Below are 14,120 nucleotides of genomic sequence, written 5' to 3'. Positions count from 1 at the left end.
CCACCAGCAGCATGCTGCCTGCTAGCCTCACTGGCAGACCCTGACCACTACCTGGGACCCCGCAGGCCAGCCAGGCCTCGCAACCCCTCAAGCTGGAACCTGCCAGAAGCTGCTGCACAAACAGGAGCAACCCTCCCCCCCCCCCCCCGAGTGCCCCTGGACCCTCAGCCAAGGCTGGTGTCTGAGCAGCAGGCCCACGTCACTGGAAATGACAGGTGAGCCTGTCCCATCCTTCCTGCTACGGGCACATCGGGCCTCTTGGGAGCTCCCCATGGCACCTCAGAACCCCCACCCCGCCGGCTGCCATGACCTGAGGCTCTGCTCTGGAAGGAGTCACATCTCAGAAGTGTGCACAGTCCCTGAGAACTTCTACCATCACAGATCTTTCACAGGGATCTCATTCACCTGCAGGCGAGCATAGATCTTCCTGGCACATGGGCCCCAGTATTTCCAGAGCACCCTGCCTGTTCCCTGGAGGAGTACAGCCCCCCCCCTGCCGAGGGCCACCAGCCCGTCTTACAGGGCATGCGATCCAGCCACAGTGGGACTGCAGCTACTGCAGATGGGTTCCCCCCACCCCCCCGACCAGTGACACCTGCACCATGCAGCCCCACGTGCTCACCGGGGCCGAGAGTGGATGGCACACGGTGTGTGTGCCACCCAGGGTCCCCCTCTCTGCCCGTGGGCCCTTGGCCAGCCCGCCATCACCGGGAGGAAAGCACATTCCCTCAGCCACAGGTAAGCCAAACTTGAGGGCTCCCTGTAGGTGCTAAGGACAACACCCCACACTACACAGCCTGATTCAGGACTGACCCTGGATTCCAGCCCCCACCCTGTCCCTGGCAGGTGGGCCCCATGCGTTGGCCCTGTCCCTCATGTGGCTGCCTGTCCTCACCTCCCCACCCACCTAAGAGCCAGGTTGTTCCTGGTCGCCCACCTGAGGCCAGCTTCTTTGGGTGGCCTTACCTGGTGAGGCCCCTTCCCTGGGCACCTGGCACTGCATCCAGGCCTCTGGAAGGCAGGCCGACTCCTCCTGAGGAGGCTGCTGTCCTCTGGGTGCTGACACGGCCTAGGCCTGTGCAGTGCCTCCCCTGGGAGAAAACCTAAGGAAGCCTGAAGCACAAGGCTCGCTTGGAAAGACAGTTTAGATGGTCAGACTAAGCATCTCAGAAGGGCTCCTTTCACTGGGCCAGGTGCGACTCCATCATCCTTTCCAAAATAAACATGCCCACCCCCTTTACCCAAATGCCAGAAGGCTGGGCAGCACTCACTGTGGACAGGGCTCTGGGGTCGAACACCCTGCACACAGGCACAGCTGCCTGACCTCCCACTCTGTAGCCCATATTTGATGTGTCTTAAAGCATTCCTGTATGGAGGCGAGCCCCCAACCTACGTTCCCAGAGCCTCAGAGTCCAGAGCTGAGCCACGAGCTAGTGTCCATGAGAGATGCCACAGGAGACACGGCCTTGCCCTGTTCTGTGCAGACGATGCATCCATCAGAAGCAGGACAGCAGCACAGCAGAGAGGAGACTCACTAACCCTACAGGTGCTCAACGGGAAAATGAGGGGGGCTGTAGGAACAGGTGATTTCAGAGGCAGGGCAGCCCACCAGGTGGCTCCCGGCAGGAAGATGGGGCCCAGGGTCACGGGGTGTGTTGTGCTGCTGCCGACGGGAAGGAAGCACTTCTCCTAGGACGGGACTTAACCAATCCCTCTCTCAAAGGAGAAATGCAAAAACCGATTAGAAATACACTACTTGGAGTGAAAGACCAAGGAAATGCGGGGTAGGAAGGGGTTTCTCTGTCCTGCCCAAGACGCTGAGATGGCGCGGCTGGGAAGGTTACAGGGCACGACCAGGTGTGACGCCTCCACTTACGACCGTTTCGTGGTGCATACAGATGTTTGATTACAAACCCACATGCCCGACACACACATAGCACAACATGGGAACAGTGGGCGCTCCTGCACACCCGGCGACACAGGGGCGCCTCGCCAGGAGGCACCCACTGCCTTTGCACACCTCAGGCACACCATGTATTCATGCCCAGGTTCACAAATTCAGCAGAATGTCCAGAAGAGAATCACATCACTCACGGAAGGCCAGCTGCATCCATCCCTCAGGCACACGGCTTTCATGTTTGACAGGAGCCATGTGGTGTTGATTGCACCCCTATTCATTCTGTTTGTTCCATTCTGCACGAGATTAGCACAAGAACTCCCTGTACGTCCCCTCAGCAGGGCTGTGCCACCTCTGTGCCCCTCGTGGGGCTGTCGGGCCAGAGGGGACCAGACGTGGCGCTGGGTGTACAGGCAGCAGCCCCACCACCACCACTGCAGCCCCCAGCACACAGCGTCCACCCCATCAGTGCCACTGGGCCGCTCGCACCAACAAGGGCTCCATGTCGTCTTTGAAACAAGAAACTACCCAAAGTTCTTTTCCTCCTAACACGTGACTAAGCCTCATGCTTGGTGAGCTTGGTTCTCTTCCTGGGACCCATTCACTCCCCTAGGGACTTGGCACGTGGTACCTGCTATGCATTGGCATATCTACTACCAAACCACAGAACCCTGATGGTCACAAATGTACTTTCCATCCTCTTTCTCCTACGTGGCATCAGCTATGTTCTTAACATCATAAAAGGACTCACAACATAAGAGAACTAAGTTTTGAGACTAGGTATATATGTCCTTTTGCACGTGGTTGATGAGCTACAGCGTGCACAGCTACGAGAGCCCATACAAGCACATGCTGTAATTCAGTTGATTCAAGTGTATGGAAAGTTGTTGCAATGATGTTCAAACATACAATCGATGGGGAACATCCCGTCAGCACCAGTACCTCGGTGCACATCACGAACACGTTTAAAATAACTGAGAAACTAGATTTTAGGTAACGGACCTTGTTTTCCCCAGAAAGCAATGAAATAAACAGAAGGCTATTCAGTGAGTGCACGTCACCATGGGTACCAAAGAGGAAAAGGCTTCCTTCTGCTGTGTTCTGCTCGTCACCGCAATGTGACGGGCCAGTGAACCCAATGTTGACAGCACAACTGCCCAGCGCTGGGAGGAATGGCCATGGACACAACAGCTGTGAATGTGTTTCTGTGTTTCTGCATGAAAACGCCGGTAACTGATTTGGCCTCAAACATGTTCAATAATCTCTTGTTGAGCAGCTAGGACCATAAAACGGATGCCGGAGGGAAGGATGGAGCCCGTGGTCATGAGGGGTCGGAGCTGCTGACACCGAGTCCCACTCCCTGTTGGGAGGCAGCGTGTCTGCAATGAATGTGGCTGGCCTCCCTTGCCGAGGCCACATCAAGCTGCCCCCATACTCCTAGTCAGTTAGCCCGACACCCGCGGCCTGATGGTCACACAGCACCCTAGAGGGAAGCCTGGGGCCCTCGGCGCTCCACAGAGCCTCCTGGAGGAAAGGCAACTTGGTAAGAATCCTCCCTCTACCAGACGTGACTGGGACCCAACATCATCACTTTCAGGAAAAGAGCTATGAAGGGCACCAAGACGTCTGGCAAGTCAAGTTCACCAGCAACCAAAGCAGGTGAGACAGCCCGACTTCTAGCAGCTGGAGCCCCCCAGCTGCCCACACCCCGGCCAACACCATCCCACTGGAGGTGGCTTGCTGGGTCTCAAGGCAGGTGCGCAGGAATCTCCAGGGCCTCGAGGGCGAAGCTAGAATGCAGCTCCCTGTCTGTTTAAACCATCCTTCCTGCCCCGTGCAGGTCCCTGACAGAAGATGCACCGGTGGGACACCAGGGACATGGGGCTAAAGCAAATGGCATGTGTTCTGTTCACACAGGGCCGCCGCGGCCCCTGCTCCCCCACCCTTGCCCCTCCATCTCAGAGGGCCCACATGGTCTTCATTACACACACCCCCGCCCCGCAGCCAGGCCTGTGGACGGTGGCAATGGGGATCTGGGGAGACTGGGCCTCCCTGTCCACAGGGTGCGTGGAGCAGCCTTACCTGTGGCCTGCACCACGTCTGCTGTCGTCAGGTTCCAGATGCTGGCGCTCACCCTGAAGGTCACCGCTGGGCCCAGAACACTGAAAGAGAGGAAGAGAGAGGAGCTCAGAACAGCCCCAGCATCCTGAGCTGCTCCCAGCGCAACATGGCACGCATGTGTCAGAGCCACCGCTCACACCACGCGTGACCTCGGCCAGGCTCCAGCGTCCTGGGCACCGTGACTCTCCCCCCTACATTCCGGGAACTCCACCGGTAAGTGGTGCTTCTCAGACCCACACACAGCAACTTACAAAACATTCAGATCACCCTCAACAAACCACCAAGAACAAGCAGAAAAGGGAAAATTGTGATGGAAACAGATTTGAGTTTCCGGCCCCCATGGGAGTGGCAGGGATGAAAAGCAGGAAGGAAAGACACTGGGGTTTTTAAATTTCTCTTGACAGGAACCATTTAAAAACCTATCAGTCATTAAGAACTATTTACTATAAAAATAACTAGCAGGGAATTGCCAGATAAGGATGATTAAAATTTTCAAAGCTTCTTAAATACTATGTTGCACATCAGTTTAAAAAATATATTACTTTTTAAGTAATTTTATTCATCTGAAGAGAAGAGGGAAGGAGGGAGGAGAACAGGAAGGGGGAGGGGGCAGGGTGGGAGGGGAGGGGATGGAAAGGGAGGGGGAAGGGCAGGGAAGAGGAGGGGGAAGGGAGAGGGGAAGGGGAGGGAGAGGGAGGAGGAGGGAGGGGAGGGAGACCGGAGGAAGAGGATGTCCTGCCCTCCCCACCAGCCCTGCTCTGGCCTCGGGAACCACCCCCAGGTCACCGTGGTCCCTGCCCTGCACCTGCTCCTCCCGGCGGTCCGGCTCACATCCCCGTGCCCAGCCTGCCGCCCAAGGCCCTGCCCCTGGAAGACCCTCTGCTGCCCAGTCGCCACCAGCATGGCCCTAGGATGCATCTTCCCACAGAAGGCCCAGTGTGGCTTCAGGCCCACGAGACCTCGGATGGGCCCCTGGCACCGTTCCCGCAGCTCCGCGTCCACCCATTCCAGCCCACAGACCTTCTCTTCCACCTCCTTGCACAAGAAACGTCTGCATGGTCACAAAGTGCTGACGACCACATCCCTCCTCCCCGCGTGTCCCCGGCACCAACCACTGGACCCTGGCTCGCGTCTTGGCAGAGCCACGTCCTGGCCCCACACATCCCCATGGCCATCCCTGCCCTCTGGCACATGGGGTCCCAGGCCCCTCTAGAGCCCCCAATCGCCAGGCTGCCCTCCTCCCATTCCCAGTGGGAGCCCCAGGCCCTGGAACCATGGCTGCTTCTGCCTCCGTGGCTCACGTGGGTGGTTTTCCTGCCGCCTCTCCCGCCGCCCGGTGAGTGAGGCCCCAGCGCCCCTCAGCACCTCTTGTGGCCTGACCATCATCATGCTCTGACTGCGGCCTGATCAACTGTCAGGCCCTGACCACCATCACGCCCTGACCTCGGCAGACCCTCCCCAAAACCACCTGGCAGGTATGGCTGCACTGAGCATCTAGCACCAGGGATCTTACAGGATGCTCCCGGCTTCCTGGCACGGTTGGCTCTGGGGGCTGTGGGGAGTTTGTGGCAGCACCTCACACCCAAGTGGGAGGACAGACCACGGCTGTGCCTGAGTCATAAGGGCACATACCTGCTTCTACACGGAGGTTGGGAGGGGCCTCAGTGACTTGAACAGGCCTCACCTGCCGTCTCAGCGGCCTCACAACCTGACCTCAGTTTACACCTCAAGTGGGGGGGCATCTCTAATCCATCGTACACATTTGAGAAATCCCGAGCAATCCTCTGGACCTAAATCCTCCCCCAGCTGCCAGGGGGCCTCTCTGAAGACCCCAGAGGCTGCAGGTCAGGGAGCAGCGTGCAGTCACACCCCCCTCTCCCTGCACAGCGGGAGGACACCCCTGCCCCTGCGAATGCACCTAGGACTCTCGGGAGCACTCCCGAATGTTGGCATCATTGTCACCAAGGCTGTTACAAAAGTGCTGGTGATGCTCGCTGCCCCCCCCCCCTCCAGCCCTGGCCCATCGCCTCTGGGGCTTGTGAGAATCTTGGGACGGAAGGAAACCTACCGTGCAGAGCAGGTTCAGAGAGGCTCCGCAGTCCAGCCCAATGGCACGACGGGGCCTTGCACCCTCCCCAACACCCTCCCCAACACCCCCATTGACATGGAAATGGCAGTCTCTTTCCAGACCCCTCAACCACACCTCTATGTCCTGTGTCACTCTTGTCCCCCCCTCTGCCCTCTAAAGCTCTGGCCTCCATTCCCTCGGCCATATGGGGAGGCATGTTCTGGCCAAGGGGCTCTGGACCTGCCTGCAGCAGCTGCCGTGGGAAGCCTGACTGCGCCAGGGCGGGGAGCGCATCCTGCAGCACCAGGAAGGGAAGAGAGGGCGGGTGTCCAGGGCTGAGCACGGACCACTGTCCTCGGTCGTGGTCAGTTGCTCCACACGTGTCCCCACAGCCCTCTGACCCCACTGCCCACCACACAGGAGCACACCAAGCTTCCCTTCTAAAATGTGAAGCCCTTGAAGGAGTGCAGCCGAGCCCCAGGGGCAGTCATGTGCCAGGGACCCATAGCTGGAGAGTGTCGGATCCCCAAACCAAAACAGTTTGTGTGGTAGACGTTGGCGAGAGCCCACAATCCCCCGCTGCAGCGCCTGGAGGGCCTGCAGGATCCAGCACGGAGCGCCAGTCCTCCCAGTGGTCCGCCCCTTTCTGCTCTGTGACTCTGGGAACTCCCATCAGTCCAGTGCCTTCCTGGGTGCTTTCTGAGCCCAAAGCTGTTTGCAAATAGCGGGTGGAGACACAGGCTTCATCCCAGCCCCAAGGGCGCAGAGGCTCTCTCCTTGGGGAAGGGTGGGGGAACTCCTCGGCCCTGGGGTGCAGGCTGAAGCCCCAGGAAACAGGCCGAGGAGAAGAAGGACTGTGTTGGGAAAGGGCTTAAAATATCAGACACAGAAATGGTAAGAATGCTGCCGCCCGGCTCTGCTGGGCCTCCTCCGTCAAGGTGAGCGGGTGGAGATGCCCCCCACAACGTGCCAGTGCCACACTAGACCCTGGGGGGGGGGGGGCGCTGCTGCAGCTCAGTACTTCTGCTGCTATTTTTTATGAGCCTTACATTGCTCTCAGCCATAAAAAGCAACATACCGCCGACCGTCACCCTCTATCCTGTGTGTGGGGATGAGGCAGCAGCCAGATTACGCAGAAATGACTTGGTGACTAATTCCTGAAGGGATGCCTTGCCTACCCTTCCCCCCCAAGCACAGGCCCATCCCGGCGGAGGGTGGACAGAGCACACAGACGTGGTGGCTGACAGAGGACGGTGAGACTGGTGGGCAGGGTCGAGGGGTGAGGGCGAGCGGGAGTGCACGTAGGTGTGAGCCCCTGGGCATGCTCCTCTCTGGCCGTCAGGGCTCCCGTGCTCCCCGGGGGCTCAGCTGAGGAGCAGGTACAGCCTGAGGCCAGCTCGGCGTCCCTGGGCAGGCAGTGACAAGGAACAATGAGATCAGCGACCTTCTAGGTGACAGGAGGGAAAGGAAGATGGTGTCAAGAAACAAACGGAAGAGCTCAGAGTGGGTGCAGCGCGTCAGGGATACGTCCTGGGGGAACTAGCGCCTTGGGCTACGCCATGCCAAGTGCTGCCGTCGCCCCAAGGATGGAGTACGCATCCCCTGGGTGAGGTGCTCCATGTCCTTCCTGGGAGCCAGAGGATAGACTCTGGGGTGCCCTGGGGGGCTCCGTCGGTGAAGCATCATCCTTCGGCTCAGGTCATAATCCCACGTCCTGGGATCAAGCCCCATGTTGGGTGCCCTGCTCAGCAGGGAGTCTGCTTCTCCCTCTGCCCCTTGCCCCTGCTCATTCATTCTCTCTCTCAAATACATAAAATCTTAAAAAAAAAAAAAAAGATGAACTCAGAAGCAAACGGTGGACCTCCTGGAACCTTGCTGTCACAGCAGCCACTCAGGGGCAGCCTATCGGCTGTGCTGTGGGCCCCCGTGCCCTCCAGGGACAGAGACAGAGAGGGTGTGGCGTCCTTTCCAGATCCTGGCACCATCAGGGACACCAGCCGCCAGCACCGTGCCCAAGGGCATCTGACAGCTGTGCATCCAAACACCCGGCATGAGGTGCCACCATGGCCCCTCCCCCTTGGGGTTCCATTCCTCGACGGGGTTCTCCATCCAGCTTCCTCGTCGACCCCCTAGTGGAATGGTCCAGACGTTTGCTCCCCAGCAGCTTCTGTCCATGACACATTAATGCCACAGACGCACCTGTGCCTGTTTCCAAGCTGGGGCTCCTCCTCATCGGGTCCCATGTTCTCTCCCCGGGAGGTGACACCCCCCTCGGGGAAGGCATGCTCCAGACCCTTCTGTGGTCGCCGGGGCTCAGTCAGGACGTCCGTTCCACGTGGAGGCTGGCAAGACCCTGTAGAGATGTTCACACCTCCTTCTTCAGCTCCGCACTCTTACTGGGGGCAGAATCCTCTCCTAGGCCCTGGGCGCTATCAACACTAAAGGCCTCCCTCCATGCTCTGCAGGACACCTGTGTGCAAGGCTGGTGAGCAGCAGGGCCTCCTCCACCAGGGGGATGCCTGCCACGCAAACCCAGTCAGCAGGGCTCCCTGTGCCCCAGGCTTCTGCATGCGGCTCCGCCTGAGCAGGATGCACACAGGCTACGGAGTGGGAGTGAGCGCCAGGAGCTGCGGCCGTCCCCCTCCCGGGCCGCGTGGCCTGGGCCGTCCCGACCCTTTGCTCAGAGCTACTTCTTCAAATCCTTGACAGGAACAGTCCCGTATGCATAACATGGCAGAAAGGACAATTCCTGTGTTTAACCAGAAAGTAAAAAGTAAAACCGATGCCCAAAGCCTTGCAAAGTCTCTGAAAAGGAAATGTAACACCTGATATTGGAGTTGGACAGAACAGAGTTGTCTTTTTTAAAAAACAAATTATTAAATAAATATAAATTATTTTATTTATGTATTTGTTACATTTATTATAAATAAATGATTTAATAAATGAGAGTTTCTCATGCAAGCACCATATGCCAACTCTACAGATACAAAAAAACTGTTTAGATTGGGAAGAAATTATTGAAACGGACACAAAGAAAGATGAATGTCAGATTATAAGGGAAAACCTATGTTTCCCTTCAAAACAGAGATACTCATTCATTCCTTGGCTTTCAGATTCTCGGTCAGAGTCACCCTGTAACCGCTGGAGACATGCTCCCGTACATTTTTGTTATTTGCAGAGTTTGTCTTACAAGGTGACCACAAGCGTGGGTTTAGGGGAACACGGGGAAGCCCGGGCTGGGCCTGCTGGCGTCCGACCATGTTCCCACCAGCCCATCAGTGTGCCCCAGGCTTCTGCATGTGTCCGTACAACCACAGCTTACTGACAGATGCTGCTACCTGGGAAGCAGTGAGTCCACCTCCTGTAGCACCTGTCATTCAGGCCTGACCTCAGCTACCCCATAATGGCGTTTTCTGCAGAAAGCACGGCCCAGCCTCCTCGTACACAGGACGTAAGACACACTATGTGCACGTGCGGGCCGTTTCCAACAGGAAATCACCCACAGAAGGCACGATGACAAGGAGAATGTGGCAGTAACCGTGACAAGTGCGTGTTTACGGTGTGGGCTGACACAGGAACGTGGGTGCTGCAGTTCAAGCTCAGCCGGGAGTGTATGAGACAGTAGGGCTCTTCCCTGCCCCCCTGTGCCTGTCCTCACGTGACCACGGGAGCACTGCACAGATTTCGGGGTTACCATATATCCGCAAAGATGGGATCACAAGCAGTGGGGGAGCACCGTGTCTTCTGGGGTCTGTGTTAAGCACGTTCACACACATCCGTGACCTTGTTTCCTTGTCATATCCTACACATACTGTTGTAGAGAGAGTCGGGGCCTGAGACCCTCTTGGCACCTGCCCTTCCTTGCTGTGTGCTCTCAGCACTGGACACTCGATAACCTGCAAGGTGAGGATATTAGTACATACCTAGAGGGGTGTTTGGGTGTCCTCTAAACCGACCCCATTACCCTCTGCCCTATCCGTCTAGAGCAGTCTGCTGCTCCCCCAGACCCTCTGGTGAGGTCCACACCTTGGGCCTCCGTGGGCTCACAGCACTGCTACTGTCCATGGAGCCTCACAACCCAGGAGGTCATCCTCCGTCTGGAACGACAGGGTGGATACAAGGAAGGTCAGCCACTTCTCACCTGACCCTCCGGCTCCAGGATGGCAAGCTCGTGATGGGTCTGGTGGGGTTGCCATGGGCAGAGTGGGCAGGTGCACTGTACATTACCTATATGAGGTGCTTTGCTCTGACAGCACACGTGCCACTGGAGGCCATTTTCCTGTAGGACCGCAGGCTTTCTGGCCTCCCAACTCACTTCCTGTGACAGGGGCTCCCATTTGTGGTGGAAGAGATGTCACGGGTGGAACCCGCCTGCCCAGACATAAACCCTTCCCACTCTAGTGAGAGAGAGTCTCCATGGTCTCAGCCTAGGAAACCATAGGGGGTATGTGGGTCCCCAGGGATGCTGCAGAGGCCCTTCCCAGAGAAACATTGTTATGAGGAGTTAATTCCCCATCAAGCTGGAAACAAGATGAAAAGGTATCTATCTCCCTGGGACACCTGGGTGGCTCAGTGGTTGAGCATCTGCCTTTGGCCCAGGGCGTGACCCTGGGGTCCTGGGATGGAGTCCCATATCGGGCTCCCTGTAGGGAGCCTGCTTCTCCCTCTGCCTGTGTCTCTGCCCCTCTCTCTGTGTCTCTCATGAATGAATAAGTCTTTATTCCCTTTCACTATTTTTTATATTCCCCAAATGAATGAGACCATATAATGTTTGTCCTTCTCCGATTGACTTATTTCACTCAGCATAATAAAGGGGAAAGGAGAAAAAATGAGTGGGAAATATCAGAAAGGGAGACAGAACATGAAAGACTCCTAACTCTGGGAAACGAGCTAGGGGTGGTGGAAGGGGAGGTGGGCGGGGGGTGGGGGTGACTGGGTGACAGGCACTGAGGTGGGCACTTGACGGGATGAGCACTGGGTGTTACTCTAATGTTGGCAAATTGAACACCAATAAAAAATAAACTTATAAGAAAAAAAATAAATGAATAAGTCTTTAAAAAAAGAAAGAAAAGAAAAGAAAAGGTATCTCCCTGAGATCTTGCACCATTCACTGATTCAAAATTCATTCACTGATTCAAAACTCCCTTTAACCAATTCAAGCAGAGCACGTGCGTGTGCAGAGATGAAGGAAGTCTCATCACCACCATTCCAGCTGGAGTCACCTCTGTGTTAGAGGGAAGTCCAAGGGGTCCTGAGGCTGTGTAAGACTCAATGTTTCTACTTGAAAGTTACTATAATTTCAATCATATGTGATGTTTATGTATTTATAACACGTGGTTATGTATTTGTAAGATCCCATATGCAATCATGCATCAGTCATAATACTGACAATCACTCCTGTTTCATGGTCCCAGGACAGGCTAACAAAGAACAGAAGTAACTTTGAGCATCTTAATATTGACATATTTTGCTGGTTTTCTGGTGTTTCCCACCTGATCATTTGAAGATGATGGAATGAACAAAACCCCACTAACCCGAGTGCTGGGGGTGAGAGCTCTGCCTACATGGTGTTTTCTTTACATGGAGACTTCAGAAATCCTCTTTTCCTGCTTTTATTGCTGGAGTCGTTTTGCATACTTGGGTGTTCTGCCTTTATGGTGTCAACATGCTGACAGACGCGTCTTCTTGAGGATCCTGTATCTTGAAGAGATCGTCCACCTGCTCATTGTAATTACATGAGACCCTAGTCACACGAGTCAGAGGACCCTGTGCTCACACCAATGTTTCAGTGGAGAATGAGGAAGGCAAGTGATTCCCTGATGAAATCTTATTTCTCTCTCTCTCTCTTTTTTTAAACACCATTTCCAAAATGTAGAACTCAAAAATTCCCATCAATTAAGGATTCTGCTTACTTTGCTTAATCTGGGTGTTGCTTCTCCTATGCAGCAATAGGTTATACATGAACGGGATTTTTTTACGATTTATTTATTTATTTATGAGAGACACAGACTGAGAGAGAGAGAGAGAGAGAGAAGCAGAGACACAGGCAGAGGGAGAAGCAGGCTCCATGCAGGGAGCCCGATGTGGGACTTGATCCCAGGTCCCTGGGATCATGCCCTGGGCTGAAGGCTGACACTCAACAGCTGAGCCACCCAGATGTCCCTGTGAACAGGATTATTTGCATCAGGTTGACCTTCATGGTCTACCGTGAATACAACAAATATGATGACAGTTTTCCTTGTAAAGATGGGCTAAACAGCCCTTTGTACTTAAATTTAAATAGAGACAAGCCTCAGGAAACTGGGCCCTCTCAACGTTTGGGGATTATAGAAGATGGCAAAGCCTGTTTGACACCAAAAAACAGTTACAGAGTTAATGTTGAAGCTTTTACAACTAACATAAAAGTAAATGCTGCATCTTCAACTAATGCACTTTCCTGAAAGATGTTTAGAAATTAAAAAAAAATACTCCTGATGGAATACTTAATTAAACATTTTTTACTATCATGCTCAAGGTGGAGCATTGTCTGTTTGATCCTGGTTTTGGAGCAAAACCCATAACATGGATAGGTGGACAGGATGGAGGAAAGGCAGGATGGAGGGACCGTGGCTGATGGATAATGGATAATGGATACATGACGGATGGATTTTACATATTCATATGTACAGAGAGAGGGAGCACCCTGATAGCAATGCAAACATAAGACATTTCCTCAAAATCCTATCTATGGCTTAAGAATCCTTCTACATTAACTTTTCTCATCCACGGGTGATACATTTGGTAAGTTGCTCATTCTGTACCTTATTATTATTTTAAAAACAAAAAAACAAAATGCTAACACAGGTCCCAAAGTCAGCAAACAAAATCAGTCATCTAGGAGATTGGCTGTGTCTGACCGAACACCAACTGAGGCCACGTAAGAGTAAGAGGATCTCTGCGTCTACACACACAGGTCTGAGGGGCTTCTTAAACCAGCCCCTCAACCAGCCTCCATGCTCAGGCACCGGAGAGGCACCCCCGTGCCACTGCTGGCCTCACGCGTGTACACAGAGGGAGGGTGTGTTGGTGGAGAGCTGAGCACCGTGATGGCATAATTTAGACCCAAAGCAATTCACCTGCAATGCCCTCAGTCTATAGATGAATTAAAACCATGGGTTTTTAAGGACTTGCCCCAGAGTCCAGTTCTAACAGAGATGCCTCCGTGGGAAAAGAGATTCCTGGATTCTCCCCTGAGAGCTTGTAGAGAACCACTAATAATCCCACCCTGCTGTGCTGCCTCCGCCAGGGCCCCTCCTGGCTCCTGGGTCCAGACCCACATTGCTTGCCCTCTTTCCCTGAGGCCTGTACTGACCCTCAACTGTTTCTGAGAATAACCTTGCTCATCCTCCTCCACTGCCCCTAACCCCAGAGAAGCCCGCAGTCCGGTCCTGGACTGACCCAAGCCGCCAAGAGAAAACCAACAGAAAAATGTCTGGTGGCTACGGCATCATCCTCACATAGCTAATCCCTTCCCTGTCAAATTGCAAAAGCTCTAGAATTCCATGAAATAGCAAAGTAATCCACGCGAATGTTCCAAAAGCATACTTTCCATTACTGTATTTTCTGCACACACATTAGGTCATTGCTTTCCAAAATATCTGATTTGAGGGCTGACCAGGAGGGAAGACAAGAGAACAGGTCATTTCTTCTCTGCATGAGGAGGTGGAGGCTTAGGAGTCATCGCACGACGACGTGATACGAGCCTTCACCGAAACGTACCATCACGATGCTCCATCTTTCCTGAGGCCTGAGCAGCTGCTTTGCTGCACAGATCGCCTCTTATGTGCAATCACATGTGGTTACGTGAAGCTTGGGAATTCCTCTTTGTGGTCAGAGAATGCCTCACATTGCACTCCCATGAAGTATTTGGAAGAAAACAGAAATATTCCATATTCACGTTGTGACTTTGGACTCCTAAAGCATTTAGTCTGTAAATCCCAGGACGATTTACTGCTTTCCAATTGGGAGATGTGGGAGGTGATATGTTTGGTCACA

At 54.4% G+C, this 14,120-nt stretch overlaps 1 protein-coding gene across 4 annotated transcripts in view; it reads right to left on the bottom strand.

The window, feature by feature from the left end:
* The window catches only part of PTPRN2 (protein tyrosine phosphatase receptor type N2), a 723,767-nt gene that overhangs the window by 375,436 nt on the left and 334,211 nt on the right, over nucleotides 1–14,120 (bottom strand). For all 4 annotated transcript variants that reach the window (XM_077849498.1, XM_077849499.1, XM_077849500.1 and 1 more), the window contains one exon: nucleotides 3,980–4,059. In XM_077849498.1, coding sequence (XP_077705624.1) covers nucleotides 3,980–4,059 — 80 coding nt within the window. The remainder of the gene's footprint in view (nucleotides 1–3,979; nucleotides 4,060–14,120) is intronic.

The sequence above is a fragment of the Canis aureus genome, chromosome 15, assembly GCF_053574225.1.
Source record: "Canis aureus isolate CA01 chromosome 15, VMU_Caureus_v.1.0, whole genome shotgun sequence".
NCBI lineage: Eukaryota > Metazoa > Chordata > Mammalia > Carnivora > Canidae > Canis > Canis aureus.
The sequence above is the reverse complement of the archived record's forward strand: the minus strand, read 5'-3'. Positions and strand labels throughout refer to the sequence as shown.